This window comes from Coturnix japonica, chromosome 2 (assembly GCF_001577835.2).
Source record: "Coturnix japonica isolate 7356 chromosome 2, Coturnix japonica 2.1, whole genome shotgun sequence".
In the NCBI taxonomy this organism is placed as follows: domain Eukaryota; kingdom Metazoa; phylum Chordata; class Aves; order Galliformes; family Phasianidae; genus Coturnix; species Coturnix japonica.
The window spans coordinates 96,794,130-96,820,263 of NC_029517.1; the positions used below are offsets into that span (position 1 = coordinate 96,794,130).

General features: G+C 36.7%; 1 protein-coding gene across 6 annotated transcripts in view; it reads right to left on the reverse strand.

Moving 5' to 3' along the window:
• The window catches only part of NOL4 (nucleolar protein 4), a 179,612-nt gene that overhangs the window by 35,264 nt on the left and 118,214 nt on the right, over positions 1-26,134 (reverse strand). For 5 of the 6 annotated variants that reach the window (XM_032442699.1, XM_015855552.2, XM_015855554.2 and 2 more), the window contains 3 exons: positions 12,089-12,268; positions 11,139-11,330; positions 111-224 (listed from right to left, as the gene is read on the reverse strand). In XM_032442699.1, the coding sequence (XP_032298590.1) occupies positions 111-224; positions 11,139-11,330; positions 12,089-12,268 (486 nt within the window). The remainder of the gene's footprint in view (positions 1-110; positions 225-11,138; positions 11,331-12,088; positions 12,269-26,134) is intronic. The other variant, XM_015855553.2, reaches the window with a different exon arrangement.

The following is a 26,134-nucleotide window of genomic DNA, read 5'->3' on the forward strand; positions in this document are numbered from 1 at the left end:
TTGCTTTAAAGAGGTGCAGCTTCTGCACCACACTTCAGCACGACTGTCAGTTGTAAAGAGCTGAGTACATTGATCAATATGGATGTGGAAGACCCCGAAGAACACAGTACCTGCTGTCTATCCAACCGCATCCTTTTTGCAGCATTTCTGCTTTCACTCTCACAGGCGGAAGCCAGGATACTCTCTGCAACTGCTGAAGTAAGGTGTGAGGGAATAGGTCGTGACTATGAGAGAAAAAAAGAAACACAGAAATTATTTCTAGCACAATCCACTACATCCTCATCAAAGCACACAATGCCGTCACCCAGGCAGGAGGATCGCTCATTGAAATGTAGTTTATACCAACAGAACAGGGAAATGGAACTCGCAAAGATGAAAATGAAACTAGTCAGATGCTAAAGCTGCAGCTGATCGGCAGATCCATGAGAAGCCCTTTCCCCCCACAGCTCTATTTTCCGGTGTGTTCAGTCTGCCTCATTACGCTGTACTTTACACAGACAGTGGCATATTCTCTGTGTTCCAGCAGCACTCCGGCCGTCTGATTGTTGGTAAGAAAGCCGAACGGCTTTTATCCTGTACAGCGTGTGACGGAGACAAGTAGTGTTTTTTTTTATAGTCATAAAACCCAAAACAAAACAAAACCAGGAAAAAAAAAAAACAAAACAGAATGATGGGGCTGAGGCATCACTCAAAACAGAACAGATTGTCAGAGCATTTCGGAGCAGTCTCAATCTGTAGTATGTGAATATTTGCATTCCCTGCTGCAACATGACTGATGTGATTAAAATGACTTCTAAAAAAAAATCTGTTTTCTTCTTGTTATTGCCAGCCTTCCAAGTATGTAGATATTTTGTGTTTTAACTAGATACAGTTCATTATTCACCTACAAAACCCCTTGTCACTAATTTCATAGAATTTACATGCTTTAGGTGAAGGGTGTAGTGAATCACAAAATAAATAAATAAATAAATAAACCTAAACATGAAAGAATGCTAAAATCTGTTTTAGCTCCACTGTCAGTCATGAATTTCAATATGATCTTCCCTACCCCTTTATCAATAAGACCATTTACACGTATTTTCCTAATTACATCCACAGCAACTGAGATATGAGGCTAACAATAAAACTAGATATATTCTTTGTTAGTATATAAAGAAATAGTTGAACTATCAAGAAAATGAAGAAAATTAGGATATTGTCCCAGAAACTGTTATATACAGGGGCTACTCTGAAAGTAATGCTTTCTATCTTATGCTTGCCCACAATGTCAGAAGCAGAGGTTGGTGGTATGGCAGTAGAGGCTGAACGTTCCCACTTTTATTCCATTACCCATTGTTGCCATGCGACAGATGGCAGCAGAGGGGCAGTCTGACAAAATGGCATCTGACATGGAAGTGTGTATGAAGCCAAGGTGTGTCACTGAATTCTTCCATGTGGGAAAAATTGCACACACTGACCATCATCAATGCTGAATGTTTATGGTGACCAAACAGTGGATGGGAGCACAGTGAGGTGGTGCATTTCAACAGTGGTGACAGCAGTGTGAAGGACAATCCACAGTCCACATGACTGTGTAGAGCTGCCGTGCTGTGAAACAAAAAGTGTCTCCATCAGCTCATTCACAGAATTTGGCTAATGGTGGTGGCTGTGATGAGAAATCATCTTTTTGTAGTTGAGAGTTTGATTTGTGAAATACAGTTCCTGTGCTCTTTGTAACTATTGTTGTTTCCATGGAAATAAATAGGAGGCATTACTTTTGGAGTGACCTATGCACATAAACTTAAGAGCATTGGAGACATTACAGTTTACTGGAACTTATTCTGAACTTCTGTAAATTTTCAGAGCTTCACTGAACTTGAGGACTTGAATTTATAGCTACTGGGAAGCTGGCTATATATAGTTCAGGGGATTTTTTTGGTTTCTTAGTTGTTGTTCTGTTTTTCTCTGGGCTGGGCTGTATGTGTGGATTTTCTTGGTGGTTCTTGTGGTTTGCTTGGATGTTTATTTTCTTATTAAAAAAACAAAAACAAAACAAAACAAAACAAAAAAAAAAACCACATTAACCTAATGTGAAATGTCAGAATTTCAGAAGCGGATTTTGAAGTACACCGTTCAGTTTTTATGCAACCTCTGTGATCATATTGGCACAATTGAATTTCTGGTTTTCATACAGTTCCAGAAACTATGAGGAAACCATTACTACATTTTTACCTTTAAAAATTTAAATCAATTTATTGACTTTGAATGTGCTCTGCAGAATGTCAGTTTATTATCTTGTGCTCTACTTTCTCCAATTCTTAGCACCTCAGTCTGCTGGGGACCAGAGGCTGAACTAGCTTTGAGAAATAGACAAGGATTTGTAGGCCTCCATCTCTAGTGCACTTGGCTTAATTCTCCGCACTCATACAAGAGGAAACTCTCTAGGCCCTGAAACAGTCATGCCAGAAAGACAATCAGGGGCAGCAATACTGCAATAAAATATAACATTTGGGTTTATTCGATGGAACAAAACCTAGTGAACTTGTTTGGAGTTCACACAGCAATGCACTCCCATGCACTGAAAATAAATCACTCTAATAGACAAGGGATGCTGATATTAAATCCTGGTGTCATTACAAAGGTTAACATCATAGCAAATGCAGATATCTTCCACAGAGCTCCAGAGGAGGGAGTAAGCCTCTGAGTGAGGTTTTCATTGATAAAGCATAATTATTTTTCTTGTCTAGAATGTTGATGTTTTTGTGGTGATCTAAATACGTTAGCTAATCATTTAGCCACTCTAAATCCCTCTCTGTATTTGGTGGCCAGATTTCACTGTACATGCCTTTTTTCTGCATATGTTGAAGATGCGTGGAAGTCTTGGCGTGCTCCTCTAGTAGAGGGTTTCCGAAAATGGTGTGTAAATATCTGGTTTGTTCCTCCAGCTCAGAGATATAGAGCTACATAAACATCAACATATTTAGAAGGTGATGTAAGAGCTAAAAAAGTAACATTCTGCCCAAAAATGAAGTTCCCCAGATAATTACGGGAGATAATAGTTTTATTAGAATTAAAAAATAATGAGTCACCACCATTATAATGAAGAGTCACCTGAAGTTCTCTAAAAATAACTGAAGTGGGTATATTCACCATTAAAACACTTCTCAAAAGTTAAAACCCGGAAAAATGAGGAAATCTCCAGGTAATGGAGTATCTTCCTCTTGAAATATCTGTTAACCCATGATTTCTCACACATCACTGCAGCCAGCTGTTGATATGTTCATGTCAAGGACTATCCAGAATAAACTTTAGGAAGAACATAATGAATGCATGGTTGAATCACTCAAGCAGTAAAATACTTTAACAAAGCACAGCAGAAAAATAGTCTGATTGGGCTCTATCAACTCAACTCAGTCAGAGCCCTGGTCTGGCACTGACTGAGAAGGTGACTGTCAGTAATAGAGCTGTTAAAAAGATTTTCTGTTCCATGAAATGCCATATCTGTGAAATGTCAAAAAGATCAATTTTGAAAATCTTTGCCTAAGAGGGAAAAAACACTTTGAAATAATCTTCTTTCTTCTTGTACATATTCTTTCTAATTTCTAAATAAACTGAAGTCATAGCCTCATCTTCTAAGCTCAGAGGCCCTTTCTGCTTTAGCTTAACTTCTGATTATTTTTTATCCCTGTCATGATTACAGCTATAAAATCCTCTCAGTAAGATGCCCAAACATCCCAATCTCCGTGGACTGCCCATTTCTAACCTCCCTGTCTGAGGGTGAGACATAGGGAAATGTGAGAAAAGCAATGTAACTCTGCAGAATAAAGCTGGCTGATCTCAGACAAGCCAGCCTTTTTTTCAGGCTGTCAGGCTCCCTTCTGCAGAGCTGAGTGCTGTTTCACATGATTCTTTTGTTTCTATATGGAATCTAACAAAATGCTATGTTGCAAATGTACATTCCTGGTATAAATCTACCAATTACAAATATAAGAGAGGGACTATTTCAGTCTAAACCAGTAGGAGCAGTATGTTCACCTGAAAGAATTTTTGATCTGCTATTTGCTGCTTATAGTTGGAGAACTTTTGCCTCTGAAATTACTACCTTAACATTTGCTGTTAGGTCTAGTAATTTCTTATATGTAAAAACAAGTTTTCATGGAGGTAGTTTGTCTAGAAACTCTAGCACATATTGCACAGGTCTGACTCAATTCTGTAAAAAAATCAGCTACCAGTTATGTCAGACAACAGGCAGATGCATACCTGCTAATACACCAGACTTCACAGCTTGACCTTTCTGCATAAATATTTCCCATTACTTTAGGCCAATCAACAACAAAAAGGAGAATCCTGTGGTACAAGATAGTTGCAGTCACACAAATATACAGGTTACTTTCATCTGTTCACAGATGCATCTAATACAAATGTGTGAATGAGAGCACATTTAAACTACTACTCAAAAACAAAAACATATTTTCCAAAGCAGTTGGGCATCCAAAGGTGAAGGCAAACCCCTAAGATACCTCACTGGCAGTAATTGATTTTTTCCAAAGGTACCATCAAGCATTTTGAGCTCCTAACACCATTAGTCTCCCTACTTCTTTCCTGCATGTCAGTTATTTGTGTATGCATTATGTTCATTGCCAGAATCAAATATTGTGCTACAAACCTTTCATAATAACGTATTATGATCCAACACATTCTATTAGAATCTCTAACATATATATAATAGCAATAAGCAATCCCTAATTAGCAGTTTTTCATAGAAAACATCCAAAACATGGAGGGTGTGCATTATCTTCAAATATAATCAATATAATGGAGTTAACTATATGGCACAGAACTATCCTGCATTGCACAGTTAAAAGGATTCTGAATCCTTTCCATACAGTATTTTTAAATTCATACAGTAAAATACAGTACTACAGTCTCTCAAATGTACTTTTATATTTATTTAGGGCAGAATAATGAAATGTGAACAACTGGACTCGCATTTTAATTGCTGGCATTGCAGGAACTGTGTTTCAAACTGGGTTTTGATGTATTTTACTCAGTCTTCCAGACTGCTGTGATAATTAAACTGTGATAAATACTCCAAAAAACAACTAGAGATATTTCTCCTAAAACATTCAGTGATGTTCACACCACTTTTTAAAGTTTTAAAATACATTAATTGAAATATTGACTATTACACATTCAGTATGACAGCACTTTACTATATCCATTTACCTGAATATATCCATATTCCTGCCTATATGCTAAGCAAATGACATTTTTCAACCGACTAATTCTTTCCTACTCCTGCACCTACATACATGGCCAAGTCCTGGTCCAGTCATACAAGACAGCACTTTCAATGGGGCTAGTGGAAATTTTAAATATATTTTGTGAACAACAGGAATAAGATCTATCTTATTTTATCCACAAAAACAAAAACAACCTGGGGTATTTTATCTAACCTAGTTATCTAGGCTCATTTTTCATATCTTTGAAAAGGTACGCATCTCCAGAGGATGACTCTCAAGATAGCTGGGGATAATCACTCGGATGTGTGTGTCACCTATGGGTTTCATGTATTGTCTCTGAGGGAGCCCAAGTCATCTAATTTCTCTCAACTCAGCTAACATAAGTGTGATTATGACTATCCTAAATATATCTGGTATTTCAGAGTCACACAAAGACATAGAAATCACTGGACAGAGCTAATTCCGAGGTGGTTTTGGATTGAATAGATTGGTTTAAACCTCCAATAGATTGGTTTAAACTGCACTCCAACAAGAAGCAGTTTGCTAGCAAAACTCCAGAGGACCAGGAACAAGTGAGTCTGATTTAACATTATTTCCTAGTTCAAACACTTCGAGTTGGGTCACGTACTCATGCTACTCGCACAAGCCAATTCATCAAGTAGCACTGTAGCAGAGGTCATAATATGTCAGTCATAGTACAAGAAAACCTAATCAAGCTGAACATTCTTTTCTCTCTCTCTCTTTATTTTTCCCCCCCATAAAATAGTGGGCTTTATTCTACATCAGAACTTATTGAAATTTTTAAGTAAGAGACTAAAACGAATGTCAAAGTTGTATTTTTGCCTTTTCCATTCTCACAGAATGCAAAAGAAAAGAACAATTAATATAGGGTTGTATTTTTCACTTCTTTGTTTTCATCCTCTTTTTTTCCACATATCATGCCATTTTCCTATTTCCAAAGCTTACTTCTTCACATATTCCAAAGTTACTGGAAACAGGATAACTTCTGCTACTCACTTTCAAAACATTCTTCATACCTGCATAAGTTACTAAAAAGCAAAACAGATCTGAGACAGACTTAGGATGTAATTTCTAAACAATTAACATAGTACACATTGAAATGTCTTTAAAGAATCTGTTTCTAGAATTTTTTAATGATATGACTTTGTTAGAGAAACGTTTTGCCCTTTTTAACCAGTTTACCCATCAGAATTGTATGAACTACTGCTTCACAAGAGAGAAGTGCTTAGAAAGGAAAGGGACAGATCAAGAGTTTGGGGTACAGTATAAAATAACAATACTGTTATTATATGTAGATCATCATGAAACTCTTTTTGTGATATTTTTCTTAATACCTCCTTATTTAATCAATCAAAATTAGCTATATAACCCTCAACCCCACAGGCTTTCATACTGCTGAAAATAGTTGCAATGTTTCCAACCAACAGGGGCTTGGAGGTCTGAAAAGTCAAGCAAATGCAAGGGCAGCTGGAGTACTCAACACTAAACTGATTAAGTAATGGAAGCTTCCTCTCTGTAAAGATAAAACTTAATAACAGAAACATTGTAAAGAGGCAGATTTCAGAAAACATACCACCTTCTGAAAACAGTCCCCATAGAATTTGCTCAACTACAATATAGGAGCATTTCGCCTCAATAGATACATTGCAAACATCTCAAACCACCCAAGCACAGTTGCAAATTGTAGAAACACCACTTACAGCCAATTGGCACAAACAAAAGACAAAAGAACCAGAAGACACCAAGCTTGTTTTTTTGTTGTTAATGCTGGCAATAAGCTAGAATAAGATGGGAAGAACAACAACAGGATGTAACTCAAGAACTGTCTTTAGGGGAGGGGAGGGCATTACGTCATTCCTTGTCTCTTACACGTCCAAACATCTTTAGACAATGAAAGGCATTTATAACTTAGCCATTTGTTTCCAATATATTACAGTAGTGACACTTGGCTCTTTGATAACGTTTCTTTGTATTACAGTAGTGTCTACCAAGGAAGGTTTACTCTAGCTTAAATAAAAATAAAAAGAATCTCTCTGTGACTGTGAGTTAAAAGCCGTGATCTTGTCTTGCGTTGCACATGGAAGAAAATACATCTGTGCAAAAGATACTGTAAGGTGCGGTTTCAAACAAAATACAGCAAGTGAGATTGATGATAGGAGATCTTGTAGGTGGGAGATCTTGTAGATGGAATGGAGCAGACAGTAGAACAAAGATATGCTTCTTATGCTACTTCAATCCCATTTGATCATTTCTAACATTAAAATTTTCTGGACCAAGTAAGTAGATACCATCAGCAGCTGTCTACTATCTTTTTTTAATTATTTTTTTTTTTCTACAGATACGTAGGCAGGGACAACTCTAAACTCTGCATTTTATAAAATTAGTGAAGTAGGTCATTGAATATTTCCAGGAGAAAACCCCTCCTGTATACCGTATATAGGTCAGATAACACTTCTTATATAAAAAGGAATTCTCATTAACATCAGTCCTTCAGAGAAAGATGTTAATTGTTTTTTTTTTTTTTTTTTTGTGGTTGTGGGTTAATAAAAAAATCTTTGTTTCAGTCTTCAAGAACTTCTTGATGTTCTCAAAGTGCTACAGCATAGCACAAGGGGAAGCAGAACACAGAGATCTCATCAGAAAGCCAGTGATTACAGGAGGCAAAAAACTTCCTTCTCAATTGAAAATTATGAGCAAAATCAAAGAATTTAGTGAGGGAACATTCTCAATAGACCACACAGAAAAGAGAACCCAAAGAGAAAATTGATATTACAATTCCTGAAAAAAAAAACCAACTTTACAGTGCTTTTCTGAGGGAAATGAATGAAAAGTGGGACAATTGCAAGCTGAAGAATCAAAAAAAAAAAAAAAAAGAAAGCATATTCAATTCTTCAAAAGGCTATTTGTAACAAGATGCTATTCAAGCTGTTTTGGAGGCCACAGACTCCAAGCTGTCATAAGTATGAGCAGAATAAATATAAGTATCTCTTAAAAAAATTAATGCTAACAAACATTATCTAACATGAACACTTGTGAGACTGAACCTTTTTCATTGCCTCATAGCTAGAACTGGCCTGGTATGCAGTGAGAATTGTCGTTTGAACTACAGATGGCAAATAACTGACAGAAGCACGCTGCAGGCATGATTTTTCATCTTTACTAGGCAGTCTTACACCAATTAAACTTAGTGTTTACATTTTCTCTTCACTTTGCAATATGACACTGCAGATAGCTGCACCACTCCACATGCACACTCTGCGCTGTCACATGTCACCTAAGAGATTAATTCTCTTTTTCTCCTACAGCAAGATGCTCAAAACATATAATTCTTGCCCTGAACAAAGTGAAAACCTTGTGTTCAATATGTCTATAGTAAAAGACACCACCTGTGGAGATTATTATCCAACATCCTATTTAGTGTAACAATGATCACACTATTGCTCCTGAGGAGATCATTATCCTGTTTTGCTGTAGTTGAGGGTAGTACTTGATTCAAATCAACACCGACATGTCCTTTCATGATTGTTTTGAACAAATGTTGTTATCCAGACAAAGTGATTCCTTTCCACGGTCAAAATGGTGAGTACACTGAAAATAATCATACAGTCAAGTGTCTCTATCCATGGCAGTAGCTTTAAAAAACCGCTTATAATCATGAGGTGCTAATATAGTAATTCAGAAATTAGAAAATAATTAAAACCACCAAACAGATATGTATTTCATTTGAGAATTATTCAAGACATAAGCATAAAACATCACTTATTATCTCAGGAAAAGAATGGGAAGTCCTCCAAATATACTGAAGATATTGAATAGTCTTTGGCTCATATTCCTACCTGCAGATTTCCCTTCTGCCCCATGACAGCCTCAAACTTTGGAATGAACACCAGTGCCTTGCCTTGTCAATTCCATTCATTGGCAGCAAATGTAATATTTTGGAGGGTTATTTGTTTGTTTGGAAAGAAATAAAGCCCATCATGAAATGTAATGGAATATTATAGGGAATATTTCTGAATTACAAAGATTGCATATTTGAATCATGTGCTCTCTTTCACCTCAGGGGAATAAATTTAATCCTGTAACCTTTATTCCTCTGAAAGTAAGCTTTGTAAATATACACAACCCTCGGAGTTCAGGCCAACCTAGCTTTTATGGGTCAGACTCTAAATTCCTTATTAATACTGAAAAGGAGTTGCACAAATCTTTCAGATAGCAAAAAGGAGTCAGTCTACATAACTCCTCATCAGTGTGAATAATGATTAATAAGGCCATAAATCAGAACATTGAATAGACTTGCTAGCATTGGCTAATTTTGTAAGTATTTTCATTTGAAAGTACAGCAAAACAAAAAATATTTGGCATCACGAAAGGTGGGCTTAATGTTGTTTTTCATCTGGAGAGAATAGATGCAATTTAATGCATTTAATAGATGCAATTTTTTTCATCTGGAGAGAATAGATGCAATTTAATGCTACATACTTTATGGAAAGTATATATTTATATATATATAAATAGTATTTATATATATATATATATATATATATATATAATATATATATTTACCTTCTGTTCTTTGGCACTGGAAATCTATACAATTTGGCATGTAAACCATAAGTCAATCTTTGGAACTTTTATCAATACAGATGTCCTTAATTCTACCTGTGTCTTTTCATCTGTGTGCCCATTGTTCGGGAACAGCATTATCCGGTGTTTCAATTATAAAGCAACGTACTCATTTAGAATCACAAACACATATAAAAATTTTGTTTCTGTCTCTGCTCTTTGTAATATCCAACAGTGGTCTACTACAAAAAGAATTGTCAGCTAACATCTTAAAACAGCATATGGACATAAGTATTCTGCAGAGACTGCAGGAAAGAAAAAGACAGAGAGAAATAGAGAAACAGTGAAATTCAATTATCCCCAATAATATTTTCAATGCAATCAATGGGTTTGCAGATGATTCATTAAAATAAAAAATGATATGTTTGATTGCTAAATGATATCTAATTGTAAAGATGAGGTGATTTCATTGTCATCTAATGGCCAGAGAGAAAGATAAGACACATCAATTCATAGGTTCAGGTAACCTAATTTATTACAGCTTTTCTGTCTAGGTTTGGGAAATACAAAAGATTGTTTTTAGAAACAAAAGCAAGTTGTCAACTGGTGAGAAGAATTACTCTTTACCCATTCTCAGGGGACCTGGTGATACTAAAACAGCTATGACTGAAAACAATGTCAGTAGTATGTTAATTTACTGGTCTTTGGCTCAATTACACTTACTGCATCATTGTGATGCTCAAAATGTAAAGTTGATATCTCCCAACCGAAAGAATTCAAAAGGGTAACGTCTACTGACAGCTGATAGAACAAACTGTGCAAGGACAAAAACCATTGCCAATGCGATGTTACTGAACTGGGCATTTGCTTGGAGATAGCATTTCTCTAGCAAGATATATTATTCACAGGTAACACAGAAGTATGGTCAGAAAAAGCATTTTAAAGAAAAAACTTAAGGCTTTGCCAAGGCAAAAATTTATAACTGTAACCTTGAATAGGAAATGAGCCATCATGATGACCACTCATGTAAGCCATCATTTGGTTTCCCTCCCTTATCTCTTGTTTTCCTATGGATCCATATTAGTTCAACTTGTGAACTGCAGTGTCTCAAAGCATTTTTAAACCAGTGAAGAAAGGGGATAAATTCAGGAAGAATGAAGGAGGGAAAAAGAAACCTCTGACCTGGCATTACCAAAAATAAAATAATAATAATAATAAAAAAATAAAAAATCAAATGAAAAAAAAGACACTAAGATGAAAACAAAATAGTGTCATGGATTTACATATGGGGTTTTGATGGAAACTAGGGCTGGGTTTTAAATCAAAACTCACCATCTCAAAACCACTTCTTTTCATCCGGCGGCAGGACTTGAGGTACGTGCGTATGCGCTTTCTGGCACGCTCCTGGAACTCGGGGAACTGCCGGCTGCAGGACTCGATGATGGCCTGGATCTTCTCTTTGGGCTGCTTGGAGATGGGAACCATCCGATCCAGGTTTTCATCTACAAACAGCCTGACAAACATCTGTTGGCAAGAGGGAGACAGAGGAGACGGGTTTGGAGGGCTGCTCTCTTCTCTTCCTAGCTTTCTGTCTTGATTACTGATAGGAAGACATTTTTTTCTATCCACGGAATAGCTTTGTAATGGGAAGCCAGAAATATTAAGCAAACAGTACTTTAAAAGATTATTTAGGGAGTGGGAAGAGGCTAATAAAAAAAAAAAAAAAAAAAAAAAAAAAAAAAAAAAGAAGAGGAAGAAAAGAATAGCCTACAGGATATAGCACTTGTGAGATAAACCAGAACAGACTGTGAAAATAGGCACCACTTAGTTTCATCATTAACAATAAGCAGTGATTGCTACTTCATTTTATTGAAGTGAATATTACTTTTCTTGGTTTGAACAATTGCTTGTGTTTTCATGCATAATTACATACACTGGGAATGCAATAGAGAACAGCTGACCACTGGAATGGTCTTCTTATAAACTAGCTACAGCCCCTTTACATACACTGACTGAACATGCACTTGCACACATCCACACACACAGGCACACATATGCACACACAAAACAAAGCTCTGCTTTCTTCACTGGTAAAGATGGCACTCTGCTTTAAATTCTAAACAAAGCACAGTAATCTGTCATCTTTTGGCAAGTGTTTAATCTGCATTAGTATAATAATTGAAAGAGATCAAGCAAATTAATGTGCCATTAATACTGTCAAATTCACCCATAAATAACAAAAAGATAGAAGTAAGCAAAGCAAGAAGTGAAGGAGGACTTACATTAAAAGCTTTCAGTCGCTCAGCTTCTACCCCATCTGACTCATTAACCTTCTCAGGATCTTCCTGCTCATCATGGTCATCCTCGTCCTCATCCCCTCGATTCAGAGACAGATCTTCAGCACCTCTGTCTACGCTCTCATTCTTGCCAGAGTCATAGCTTGAATAGCTATGTGCAGGAGACTAAAACAAAAATTAAAAAATATGTTAGTAAAAAATCACCATAGGAATAAGGTCTATTCATCAAAAACGCTTCATCAACATTAAATAATTCCATGATTTTGTTTTATTCTTTGTTCAACAAAATGTGCTCATGATTCTTTTAAGAATGAACAATTCACTGTAATATTCATTTCCGTGTTTTAAAAAGTAAATGTGACAAGATGTAAATTCAGTAAACCAATTACCAAATAGATTGCCCATGGTAATTACAGTTAAGATGAGGTATTTGCCATACAGCACTGTTCAAGTGTTACACACAGAATATTCTGACAAATACTGACCTCTGTATATTAGCCATGAATAAATAAGGGGCAGTAGAATTGCATAAAATTGCATATTAAAAATTATATATTTTAAAGCAAAGCAGATTTCAGTAGGAAAAAATATGTAAATATAAATTCAGTTGGTATGAAATATAAAAGCTGCAATAAGTTCAAGATATTCAAGACATGGAAGTGATCATATTCTAGTTTTCACTTTCAAAACCCCAAAATGAACTGGAGGTGCATAGGTTTGTTAACATTATGAATGCTCTGCTGAGAAATATATATTACAGCCATTTTCACGTATCAGCATTCAGAATTTCCCTCAGCAGAACAGTCAGCTTATTATATAAATCAGATGACCATCTCATTAAAGCTCTACCCAGTTGTAGGACCTAAATTTTTCAGTTACAAAGAGAGTCAATACTGTACATTTTTCCTTGTAACATTAAGAAAGACTTCAGTTACCTGCTTCCTCTGCATATGCTTCAGAATGAAAACCACAAAGACAACAGGAATAAAAAGCTTTATATGACTTAACACTTTGAGATCAAATCTTTGCTCCAAACACACAAAGTTATCACAGAGAATCTTCAAAAGAGCTATCACATTCACCTGAAAGTAATTCAGAGCTCAATTTTATTTCTGTAATATTTTAATCCTCTAATATTTCAATATATTTTTCTCTCATTTCAAAGCATACTGTATTCAATTAGCTTCAGAGAGTCTGAATCAGGTGCTTCATTTTGAATTTCACATGAATCCCTTTTTGATACCTTGTCTAAATGCCGCCCCCCAAAAAAAAAAACCAAACCAAAAACAAAAACAAAAACAAGCTCAAGAGCATAATGCCTCACTCATAAATTTATTTCAAATACACATACATAAAATCACATTTTGAGCTACATTCTAAGTCTCCCAGAATTCTCTTTTTATTTCAGGGGTGTTTTCATCAGTCACAGAATGTAGCTGGGTAATGAGGTAGAAGGGAAAGGCCAACAAAACTGCACTAGTCTTTATGATATACTTCTTGGTTTAAATTCTTACTCCCATAACTTTTTTATTTCTCCATTTTCATTTCCATCTCATCTTTGTCTTCTGTACATCATGAGTTTTGCAATTATTCCCATTCCTTGCCTTTCCAGCATTCATTGTCCAAGCCTTCCTTATCTAACCCTCCCAGACGACATTCTCACAATACAAATCCTCTTGAGTTCCACTTTTAAATATCTAATGCACCTAACAGCAGATCTTGCAGCATCTTGCTCAGCCCCTTTCCTAAGAGACTCTTCACTGCCTAGATCTTCCGTAATGGAGACAGGAAGAATGAAGAAATACCACAAGAAAACAGAAAAGCCAGCCTTGGAACAAAAATGTCTCCAACAATTAGTAAGCTCAGCATCACCTCTTGTCTTCCTACAGCCTACAACTGCACAGCTGCAAGGTAAAAAAATTTTTGCCTGATTGTGGGGGTTCAGAAAAGCAGATGTGGGATGGAGTGGAAAGACTGAAGAGAGAAGCAAAAACCCTGTTATCTTATTTGGCACACTGATTTTTTGGAGGAAAGATGGTGAATATCTACATTGCTGCCCATTCATAACTAATCCTTGTAATAGGTGTTGAATTCATTGAATAATAATAAGTTTCAGGAAGAATATGTTTCCATTCAGATAGAAAATGATGATTATAACATATCAGAGAGTCTAGCATACATAAACAGTATTTAACTATGTCAGTGGCTACCAGAAGGCCAACAGCAGCAGTCTGGTAGCTTTTTATGAAGGAATGACCAGAGCAATTTCACTTAGTAGTAAAGAGATTCTCAGAAGAGGAAGAAAAAGAAGTAGAAAGTAATTTAGCTTGCAAGAATTGTTCTTTTGCATTTCATAATTTCTCTTCTTACAACAGCTAGAGCTTGAAGAGAGATCCTAGATGATCTAAATACAATTTCCTGGGCTAAGCACCATATAAAGTTCCAGCAAGCAGAAGCTATTGCCCTGAAGAACTCTACTGTCTGAAATTCTTGTTCCACAAACACTTGGTTTTATACAGGTCATTTCATCAGACTGAATTGAATTAGATTACTCATGTGCATAAAGTTAAACAGATGCAAAACTGATTTCAACACATACATATGTTTGGGCTAGATGCCAAGATCATAAATTATGTACTAGGATTGAAATTTGCTTTTGTGAAGGAAAGAAATTCAGGCCAAAATGTATTAACTATGTCTGTAAAATATGCAAAAGTTTTCCTTTTTTCTTTTTTTTTTTTTTTTTTTTTTTTTTTTTTTTTTTTTTTTTTTTTTTTTTTTTTGTCTTTGCCCAATGTTTTCTGCCAAATATTTATTTCAAGAACAATTTTAGCATTATAGATGAAAAGCGGAGAACAACATGCCCTATGAACAATGCATGACAAAAATTATTCATTGGAGATTTTACAGTGGTGTGAAAGAAAGAAAGAAGGAAAGCTTTTTTTCCTAGCAGGAGGTCAACAAATTGTCATCACAAAAGCTCAGCTAAAAATAAATTTTCTACATTTTTATATTTCTGCACAAAAGAATATTTAGGCAGAGAAGGAAGAGGCGGTTCCCTCATTATTTTTGATTCCGAAGTTGTGCAGAAAACTGATAACCATTTTCTTATGCTATTCCATTAAGCATTTTCAGAGGTAAAAAACATGGAGTAAGACAGCATGGGATAATTTTTTCTTAACACCTCCTCCAGCTTTAAGTCTTACATCATAGAAGCCTGATTACTTAAGATTGGCACTGTCTTTTGAAAAGGCTGCTCCTACCTTTGCCAGGCAGGAACATGCTCATTTGTTCCTGTGCACCCTTTGATACATACATTTTCATAGTCCTGGGGTGAAATAGACTAGAGAAGCAATTCTAGCTAATCCCACTGTTTTTTATTTATTCATTCATTTTAAGACCAGTTCTTGGTTCCAGTTCACCACCCAAGAGCATTGTAGGGGAACTGTTAGGACATAGCATGAACTGGTGATTGAGCACTTGGTGTAGGGCTGTAGTTGGCCCAGGGAGCACAGTTATTCCTTCATGATGACAAACTGGGGAAAAATGTGGCTTTAAGGTTTTTAATGCCTACGGGGAGTGAAAGACCCCAGCTTCACAGAGAAACAGGTTTCTGAAGAAAGTCTAGTGTGACTTTTTTGAAAATTATGCTTCATTTCTTACATTTGTGCTGTATTTCTTATATTTATTTCTATAGTATATAGTTCTTCCAGTTGCCTTATGAGACCACAGAAACGTGAAGAGTTATCAGACATTAACTCAGATTCCTGTCCTGCATGAGAAGGGAAGAAAGCGTGAAACAATATTTGCTGCTAGGTAGAGATGAAAATACTCTACTGGCTACATCGAATTCCTTTCTAGCAATCTGTCCCTATACCTTTAAGAGTTACTAAATTAAAAAAAAAGAGAAAATAAAATCGTAATATAAAGCTGATAACACTCTGCTCATCCCTCATACAGAGTTGTACCTTCAACATTTTCTTCCTTCTCTTTTTGCACCTCTGTCCTTCCCACTCTGCCACTGAATACACAAAAGTCTACAGCTTCAGCAAATACTCTTGCAAGAGTGGGTTTGTGTATACATTTTCTATTTGTGCTATTTGTGCATACACGTTTTGAAAGAGAATATTCTCATTGTTTCAACATTAAATCTGTAGAATAAGTAGCATAAATAACACATTAGAAAACATTAAATAATTCTGGCATACATGGTTGGGTTTTTGTTGTTGTTGTTGTTGTTTTGTTTGTTTGTTTTGTTTTGTTTGTTTTTGTTTTACTTTTTGTTTTTGCATTAAAAGAGATGACATTATGAATTCAAACTTTCCTATCTTCTTCTTAGTTTAAACAGCAGTCTAGGAGGCAGAACTGGAAAACTAATGCTCAGTTGTAAGCCCAACATTCTCTTTTAGTCTTTAGAGATAGAAGTCAGAATCTCCACAATTTTTCGTTAGTAAGCCATCTTTTTCTATAACTCTTCTTAAAATCTATGTCTTCATCTCCTCCAGACTTTACTGCTAACATCTTTTTACATATTCCCTTTAAACCTTTATATTATCATGTATGTGAAACTTTACTACCCATCATTTCTTTTCTTATTATAGAAAAGACATTGAAGTCTCAAACAAAATTCCAGTATCTCACACTTATTTCAAGATCCAGTTAACCCCATTTTCATGTTATCATATATTTGCTCATGTTACTCATATACTTGTATCTGACTCACTATTTTACTCCTCGTTATACTACAATTGTCTTTTCCAGCTTTTACATAAAACTTCACCCTTGATCATGGAACAGCATCATCATACATAATTCTGCTGTTTGGAGCATGAGGATAGCAGTGTTTTAATGGAAAAAAGAATAGAAGAAATCTAGGGTTTACAGGTCTGAATCTGTAACACTGTTATTTAACGTGAATATTTTGGAGTACATTGCATAAGATATTTTTACACAAAACTTGTATTTCACCAAAATATTAAAAGATCTATTTGTTTGTTGAGTCTTAACAGCGTCAGTTCCACAAACCAACTGTTCATTTACTTACAATAGGACTAATGAATAGATTTTTTTCCTCCTAGATCTACCTTTGATATGGTCTCTTCAGACTCACTGTTTTTACAGTAGTCACCAAAAGAATACCAGCTGTTCCTAAGATCTATTTGCTCTTTCTCAGTAATTAGCCAGTCTATATCATATTACCTGTTTGCTCCAACAATTCTTTCACCAGAAGTATATTTACTACCAACAAGCATTGTAAACTGTTAATTATCCAAATAGTTTCATTCCAGCAGGATACGTCTGCGTGGATAGAGGATGAAATCTATTTTTATCTTTCAATTATCCAAAGACTCTGAATCACAGACTTTCCTCTGTACAGTTACTTGATTTAGACAACATACAGTCTATCCTATTTCAATTGGTATTGATAAACATTATCAAAATGTATCCCTCTACTCCAAGAAAAACAACCTCAAAAACTAAGAAGATAATAAAACTAGAGAGGCAACTGAATTCTCAGACAAGTAAAATAACAAAGTGTATTGAGAGGCAATAGGCAAAGGAGTATTTTTCTAATTGATCCATAAGCAGTCTCTTCCTACTTGGCTTAACACCCACAACTAGGATCCTGCTTGGCAAAAAGGTGCTTACCCAGGCATTCTGGAGGAACAGAATTCTTTAATAATGAGAACTGTGTCCAATTGTTCTTAGCCCACTCTTGTCAAGAAGACAAAAGCAGAGCTGATTTAACAGATCAGGAGATTTGCCTGCTTCTCACTGCTCTTATTTTATAAACCTGTATTCTTAATGACATCTAGAACTCCTGTTATGGATGTTGGAAGGAACGTATTTCCAACCAAATAGTAAAAAAACAAAACAAAACAAAAGAAAACTAGTTGAATAACCTGCAATAACTAGTCGTATCTTACAATGTGGCTGCTGTGTTTTTCAGCAAAAATTAATTAATCAACCAATAAATAAAGCAATAACATTTGCTTAAAAGCCAATGCTAAATTGTGACAGATTCAAGAGTCAAAATTATTTTTGGCATTATACACTGCTATTTTGGATTTTTAAAAGCATCTCACAGTTTCTGTGAAGTTGGGAAACAGGCTGCCACATAGGAAAGCTCCATCATAAGCTTCTGCAGGTGCTTCCAACTCATCTTTGAAGTCAGGGACAGCCCCATATCATTCTTGTGCTTTTGTCAATCAAAAACTTTAAGTAGAAAATCACTGTTTCTACTTTTTGATGAAATACTGACCTTCTGAAAAGGACCTCTGCAGTTTCTACCCTTCATTTGTCAGGATATACGTATATTTTAAAGAAATATCAACAACTTATGTGTGAATTAGAGAATATTTTCCATTTGAAATACACTTTAATGGCCACTAAGTTTCACATCACAGACAGAGAGCGAGCATTTCTGACTATCAGTAAACAGCCATCATTCTTCGATCAATTGTTCAACAACTGGCTGCTAAAAGCTACAAACCATTTTCTAAAAAGATTGAGCTATTAATTTCTTCTCACTCAGAGTTGAAACCTACAATGTAGTCAAATTTAAGAAGTAACTAAGACGGAGAAAAATTGTATAACAACTCAAGCCACAGGATTCTCACTTATGTCTTTGCAACCTGTCCTCATCTCTCTGACAGAAGAGAAGGCTATAACCAAATACGTTTATAAGGGTGCAACAGTTAAGGTGCATAGGAACTCTTGCAGAAGAGCATCAGAAGCCTGGACAAACTCAATTTATCTTCAAAGAGCCAACCTTCTAAAAAATAGTGTTGCTCCCTGTCAAAAATTTTCACGCACTGCTATTTGATTTCAAAAGTAATTGCTACATACAACAGCTGCAGAGACGGTCTCTAAAGCTTGATTTAGATATGAAGTTATTGTCAACACAAACAGGAACTGAGATACAGAACCGAAATAACTTCCTGAGTAGTAGTTTAATTGTTCTGAGGTTACTATTTCATTACTAGAGAATATCAATCATATATAATTCAATGATATAGTCATGGACCCTTTTCTAAACAATTAAAATGAACTAGAAAATTGCCACAATTGTTCTTTTTGTCCTCCTCTTTTCATGCCCCTTGATTCACTTTAGACCAATTGTTCCAACCTGCTTTCTTCTAAAATATTACATTCTTTTCTTTCTCTTATGCCTTTAGTTCTTGTTGCTTCATTCTCTACTTGCATAGTTTCACACTATTTCCTTCATATCTTCCTCCCTAAATATCTTTGTACTCCCCTTTGCTGGAAATTTATACCATGATGCCAAAAGAGTTCAATAGTCCATTTTCTTCTTCAATTACTAACGTGAAACTTAAGGATATTTTCTCAAGTCCTGTAGAATCTACACTGGGAAATTGTGTTTATTTGTGAATAATGCCCCTTGAGGCTAAGACTGTAAGCTAGAGTGAAGCTCTTGCTAGGACTACACCCACACATAACACAAGGACTGTGTATCTGCACCTTTGCTCCACCTTTTTCTTTCTCTTGCTCTTTCCTATAATGTCTCCTATTCCACCATTGAAAAAGTTTGTATATAGCCAAGCTGCAATCTGCAGAGGAAAGTTCCTAAGGAGCAAACACATCCACAAGAGTTCAGATCGTATCAGTAGTACAGGGGATGGAGATTTATTTTTATATTCACTTTCGTTCTGCTATTATGTCTCCCAGGTCCCCAAGTATCACAGAAAAAGCTGAAGATGGAAGCTATGCAAGAGGCACACACGCAGTTTCAAAAGAAATTTCTGGAAAGTAGCAGCAGAGACAGATGTAGGGAAAATAATAGGTCATCGCTGCAGGGCTTGTGTACCACCAGAGCAGGAGCAAAGGACAGGAGCATTTGTTTTCACTAGGTAGAATGAAAGAAATGAAAGATGCCTCTGCCCTTTTCTTGCTAGGATTTTGGCAAAAGAGTGCTTTTTGAGGTTCAGGAACTCAGCAACTCCCTATGAAGTCTGCCTAAGACTGTACAGCAGCTGGATGTGTTCAACACATGGCTAGATGCTGAGCTGCAGACCTGTATTTTCCAGGGTAGAAGGAAGAGCAGCACTTCCAAATTTTATTTTTATCCTTACTAATATGAGAAAGAATAGACACAGAGCAGAAGCATGAAATAATGAGGGACTGAAACTGGTGATTAGGACAAGAGAGGGAAATGCTTTAACAGTGGTATAAAAAGGATCTTTCTTGGTGTGCTTTTTCCAAATCTATTGTAAGCTCTCCTCTACTGATTTCTCCTTCCTACTTTATTCCTACGCAACGGCACTTCAGATGTTCCTTCACCTTCCTCCTTTTCAGTCTGAGCAATACAAATCTTTGAGAAGGAGATTAAGACACAACTGGTAGAAGCAGCGTAGGAGGGAAATCTAACTCAACTATCTCAATTGCTTGAGACAAATTGAGGCTCTCCCTCCTTCACATTGTGTTGCTCAGTCACTAGGGTCACATGCCAGGATGAGTGAGAGGAGACTCTCCTATTAATCTTTCACTACTGATCATGTGAGCCTGCCTGACCACATATATATTGGGAAGTACAGACTGGAGGAATAAAAGACATTAATGGTAACACTGAGAGACAGACTCACAAAAGAAAAACCCCCAACTAAACAGTGAAAAACCAACTACCAAAACCAACTGATTGATGACTTGCATACAACCTCATATCTATTTAGTACTGAGCGGCCATTCACACCTCATCTCGGTAATTAGATGATTTCTTTACTATCCATTGTTTGGGGTGAATGCTGGGAACAAAGCAAGGGTATTATGGCAATATGTTGCATACGCAACAGAAAAGGATACCAACTACGGATAAGTATGAAGATACCAGAAAGAAAGCCTATCTTGTTTTTCCTTTCCCTTTTCTGCATATATCTATTTAAAGCAGCAACCTTTTTCTTCACTGAACTTGTCTCTGGAGATGAGTCAGCTGGTTTGGGTTAACAACCATCCCTAGAAGGCAGAGGCTAATTGCCTTAATTATTGCTTGAGGGCCAGGTGGAGAAATTAAGAACTTGAGATCAATCAAGAAGGGATAGAGGAAAAGAGTGCTTCTGAGCTGGTGGGCGGTGTTTTAGGTTTGTGCTAGTCTCTCAGGCAGGAGAACATCTGAGATGTCTGTAGCTGAAGTAGATGGAATAGATTTACTGCTTAGCTCCCTACCTATCAGCTGCAAATAAACCTTTAGATTAATCCATGTGAGTAGTTTGTAGTTTCCTTCTCCTTGCGTAGAGAAGGACAAATAAAGCCTTTACCATAGCCCTCTAAAGGAAGTGCTGTGAGAAAAAAGCAGCAGAATAGCCAAAGCTGGTTTGTCTTTCAGGATTGAGGCCAGGCAATAGGATGCTGGAGCAGGTACAGACAAGGTCCTGAAGATGATCAGAGGATTGGAGTTCTTCTTCTATGAAGATAGGTTGAGGGAGCTTTGATTGTTCAGCCTGGAGAAGAGAAGGTTCTGGGAAGACCTCATTGTGGCCTCTCAGTACTTGAGGGGAGCAGAAGGGAGTCCAACATTTTACATAGTCTGGTAGTGAGAAGACAAGGGGGGATGGCTTTTAAAAAAAGAGGGGAGATTTAGATAAGATGACAGGGAAATTCTTCACTCAGTGAGGCACTGGTGCAGCTGCCCGGAGAAGCTGTGGTGCCCCATCCCTGGAGGCTGTCCAGGCCAGGCTGGATGGGGTCCTGGGCAGCTGAACTGCTGGGGGGCAGCCCTGCACATGGCAGGAGGCTGGGACTAGGAGGGTTTTAATTTCCCTTTTAACCCAAGCAGTTTTATGATTCTATGATCCACATACCAAGAGAACATCAAGTTTTTACCCAGAGACCTTTACTGCTTCGTTATGATTGACTAACCCAACAGGCTAAGGGTAATGGTACTACCTCAATTGCATGGATTTAAAGAGAACTACATAAAACATAAAACAATTTCATCTGCTCTTCTTATTTGATTTTTTAATTATTATTTTTTCATTTATTTTTTCAAGATCCCCCTGGCGGACAACTAGAATGTGTCTCAGCTTTTTATCTAAATGGGCACTGGACACTGGAAGCAAAGAGTCTCTAAATGTCTGAGTCCACAACAAATCTGCAGTTCAGCTCACTGGAAGGAATTCGTAGAGGTTCTAGAAATGTTGCAGTGTGTTTATTTTGTAGCTCATGGATTGCAATCAGATCTTCCAAATTACAAATGAGTATATTATTACTCAGAAAATGATCCTCAAATAGAATTCCTAAAACATATATGTCCCTCTGCAGTTTCTAAAGGTATCTGCACCTTCAAGCTTTGCAATGCTTGAATTTATAAAATAGCAGTTTATTTGTTTGTAAGGCAGACCTTGAGCCTGCAATACCAATAAAAGGATCTGTTCACACGTGGCATAGGGCACTATTAGCTTTGTTTTCCAGTGTTAAAGTAACATCACACAGGCAATAAAAGTATACAGAAATTGGTTTTCTCCCATAAATATGACTTCTGCAGTCTTGTCAAGAAATTTTGCAACTGCTGTGCTATTTTCAAATGAGTGCAACAATATGACTTCAAGCTATTGATTTTTTATATGCAGTAAGCTCTTTCAACAGTGCCATAAGCAACAAAGTACAGGGATTCTGTAGTTGTTCTGGAAGTCATAGACAATCTCAATGAGTCCTGTAAAGGCATAGCTTTAATAACCACTCAGCAATTTCTTTGCAAAAATACCCAATATATTAGATTATTAGATTAAACAGATTTCTCTTCAGTAAGTAGAACTGAAAGAACATGACAGCCTATTGACTTAGACCCCCACATCTCCACCAGCATGCCTTTTCCATTTCAGTCCATGACATTCTATTGCCTCACAGCCACTTCCACTTTCATACACTGCTTCCAATGCTCTGCTCCAAAAACGCTGTGTGACAAATGGACCATCTGGTAGTTTTTAATTGTTAATAAATTCTGCATGATACGCTTAATCAAAGCTCTGCATGACTTTTTGAACAATCTAAGCTTTTCTTTAAAACCTGAAAACCAAGTTTAGGACTTGAAAGCTAAAGTTTCTGACATTTACTTTTCAGCCTTTCAGAAATTAGTGAAGACACAGAAACTACTCAGTGGCACTGTCAGTGTGAGAAAACTGGAGAACTTAGAACTCTGCTTACCAGACCACCACATATTACTATCTCAGGCTGCTTGTTATGCAAAAGAATTCCCTGCAATAAATTCTTGAGACAATCTCCAGAGGGAAGAAGGAAGCTATTTCTACACTAACCCATGTTTTTGATGCTTTCTCAAAAGTGGAATACCAAAAGTTATGCCTACAGCCTACCAGGTCTTCTCTCACCTTTGAAAAATATGGAGTAAAATAATCCAATTGCAAGACTTCAAAAACACAGAGAACCTTCTGTTCTGATCCATCACTCATTCCAAAGGGACTCTCACTGAAAACTAACCACAAGGAAATATTTGTCCTGCCAGCACTCACAAAATTCTTTCTAATGTGTTCGTGTTAATATCTTAAATAAACAAGTAATCCTTAATTTTTGCCTTGTGAAAATTAAGAAGAAAATATAGCATCATTGCACACAACTGTAAACACAAGCAAAGTGTTGGAGCTAAAAGTCTCTCTTTCAAGATGGACCAATACAAGTTATGATTTTCCTTTATGGTCTACATTCACTGCTTCTAAGGTCAGTATTTTAGAAACTGGTTTAGAAAAAGCTTTGAAGTAAGCATGAGGCCTATTTAGCTTCACTTTTCTATTTTTTACAAATAGATCAACTTATGTGCCACTCCTTGAATAAGGTATCAATAGTACCTTTTTTCATTGTTAATTAATTTTGATCCTAAAAAAAGCTCAGCATCAGCTAGTCCTAATGCCCACAGGCAAATCATTGATTCAGTGTGCTTCTGAAGACCCACTACTGACTATGGGATCATATGCTCAAAACTAAGACTTTGCTGTCTTATTTTTTTATAGAGCTCATACAGGTTTTAAATACTTAGAACTGGAAGCAGTCATTATACCTTAACTTTGCACACCAGAAAGTGTTTTGCCTTGGTCAGTGCTGCACTTGGTCTGGTCACTGAAAATGGTCTTAATTAACTAATTAAAGATAAAAACAAGTCTTATTTGTTTTGTTTAGGGTGGGATTGGTGAGCCCGAATTATTTTTGAAATTAAAAGCCTTCTTTCTGCTTTCCTGCATCTTGGATTCTGACTTTTCCACCAAGTACAGAGGTAAACAGCTTTGTGGTGCAAGACAGCTGGTGGTAGCCTCAATACGTCTCATGGAAATTTGCTCTTGCAGAATTAATGCAAGCTGTCCAGGATGAGATAGGAGCAGACACTGAAGTTAAAATTTTGGGGTTTTTTAACCACTGTCACTTAAAACTCTCCACTGTTTTCTGTTGTGAACTCCTATCCTAGCCAGAACTATCAAGATTTATTTGTCCTCATCATCTTCCCTGGAATTGCCATCCCTCCATCTCTGCCCAACCGCCCCAGCGAAGCTCAGGCCTGAGCCCCAGCCCCAGCTGCCCCATGGGCTGCTCTGGCATGCCACGTGATGTATCCACACTGTACCATCTCCTAGAATGTCTCTGGGGCTTTTGGTGGGACTTTCTAAAACCACCAAGCCTGCCCTACTGGTTGCAAGTCTGGGCTCACGTCAGAGAGAACACTGACTGCTCTTGTGCCACTCCCAGCTCTCCATTTGCCTTCCATCTGGCAGGAGACTTCTTCTTGCTGGTCTCAGATAATGCTGGCGCTCAGATCCATTCTAAGTACTGATGTTCTGTTTGCAGAAATGTTTCCCTTCAGTGCCTTTCTGCCAGTCCTTCTTTTAAATGCTACATGTAGGATCATTCTCTTCCTTAGTCTCTACTTAGAAAAAAACTTTTGGAATAGCCTCTTCAAAAGTATCTTGTGAAAATACTATTGCATCTAATTTTGTTCAATTACAACAAACTCTGTAGCAAGTCTTCTCAGTGAAAATTCTGTTAATTGCATTTTTCATGCTATTTCCTAAATTAAAGTCTTCATGATAGTGCATTAGTTTCTCTGCATGTTGAGAGTTTTGTCTCCTTTTCATACATTTTTCAAAGGTAAAGCGATGACATTAAATGTATTCTTCCAAGACAAGGTAGGGTATCTCTTCTATTCTTGTTATTCTCACTACTTGTTGTAGTCAGTAAATTATCTTTCTGAATATTTTTTTGCTGAAAAGAACAATGACAAGACAAGGTCACTGAACTGAGGCAGTGATAATGTAAGACTTGGGCTGTGAGCTGGTCTGTGAGCTCGTTTTGAATGGGCAGCTTTTCTTACTCCTCTGTTGGGTTTTACCTTCATGTATTTTTCCAGAAGCAAAAGGAAGCTTCTGCTTCTGGCACAAACATAAGAAGAGAGATTGAAATTCATGAGATCATCTGTTAGGATAATTCTGTATGAACAGAAGACTGCCATACAGAGTGGATCCACTTTGCAAGCTGAATTCTCTCGATAAGTAATTATGCAGCATAATGGATTTGGATTAACCTGTTAAACAGATTGAGTAAAAGGTCCCTACAACACAGGAAACAAGAGACAATAACATAAAAGGTAACTTATGCCACATATAGAGGATGGTCAGAGGAACTGAGGGAATAAAGTGGCTGCATGTCCATGGAAGTTTTATGTCCTGACAATGCAATGTCAAATAAGAAGGAAAGAAGAAGGAGGTTAATGCGCACACAGCCTCTGATTTGCAGGAATGATGAAGAACTAGCAGAGGTTTATTGTCCTCAGTGCTCCACATTCCTTGGTACTTAAAGTAAAAAGTTCTTAATTTTTGGAAATTTTCATGTTTTCTAAGTTACTTGTTTCAGTTCACACCTTCCTAAGAAGAGCAAATGGTACATACATTGCCTGTAAAACCAATAAATGATGTGTGTTTACTACTGCACAAATCTGTTGGTGTCAACATTAATTATGTGCCTGTAGTGGCTGAAATACATAAATTTAATATATACTCTGCTGGAAAAATAATTTTTAAT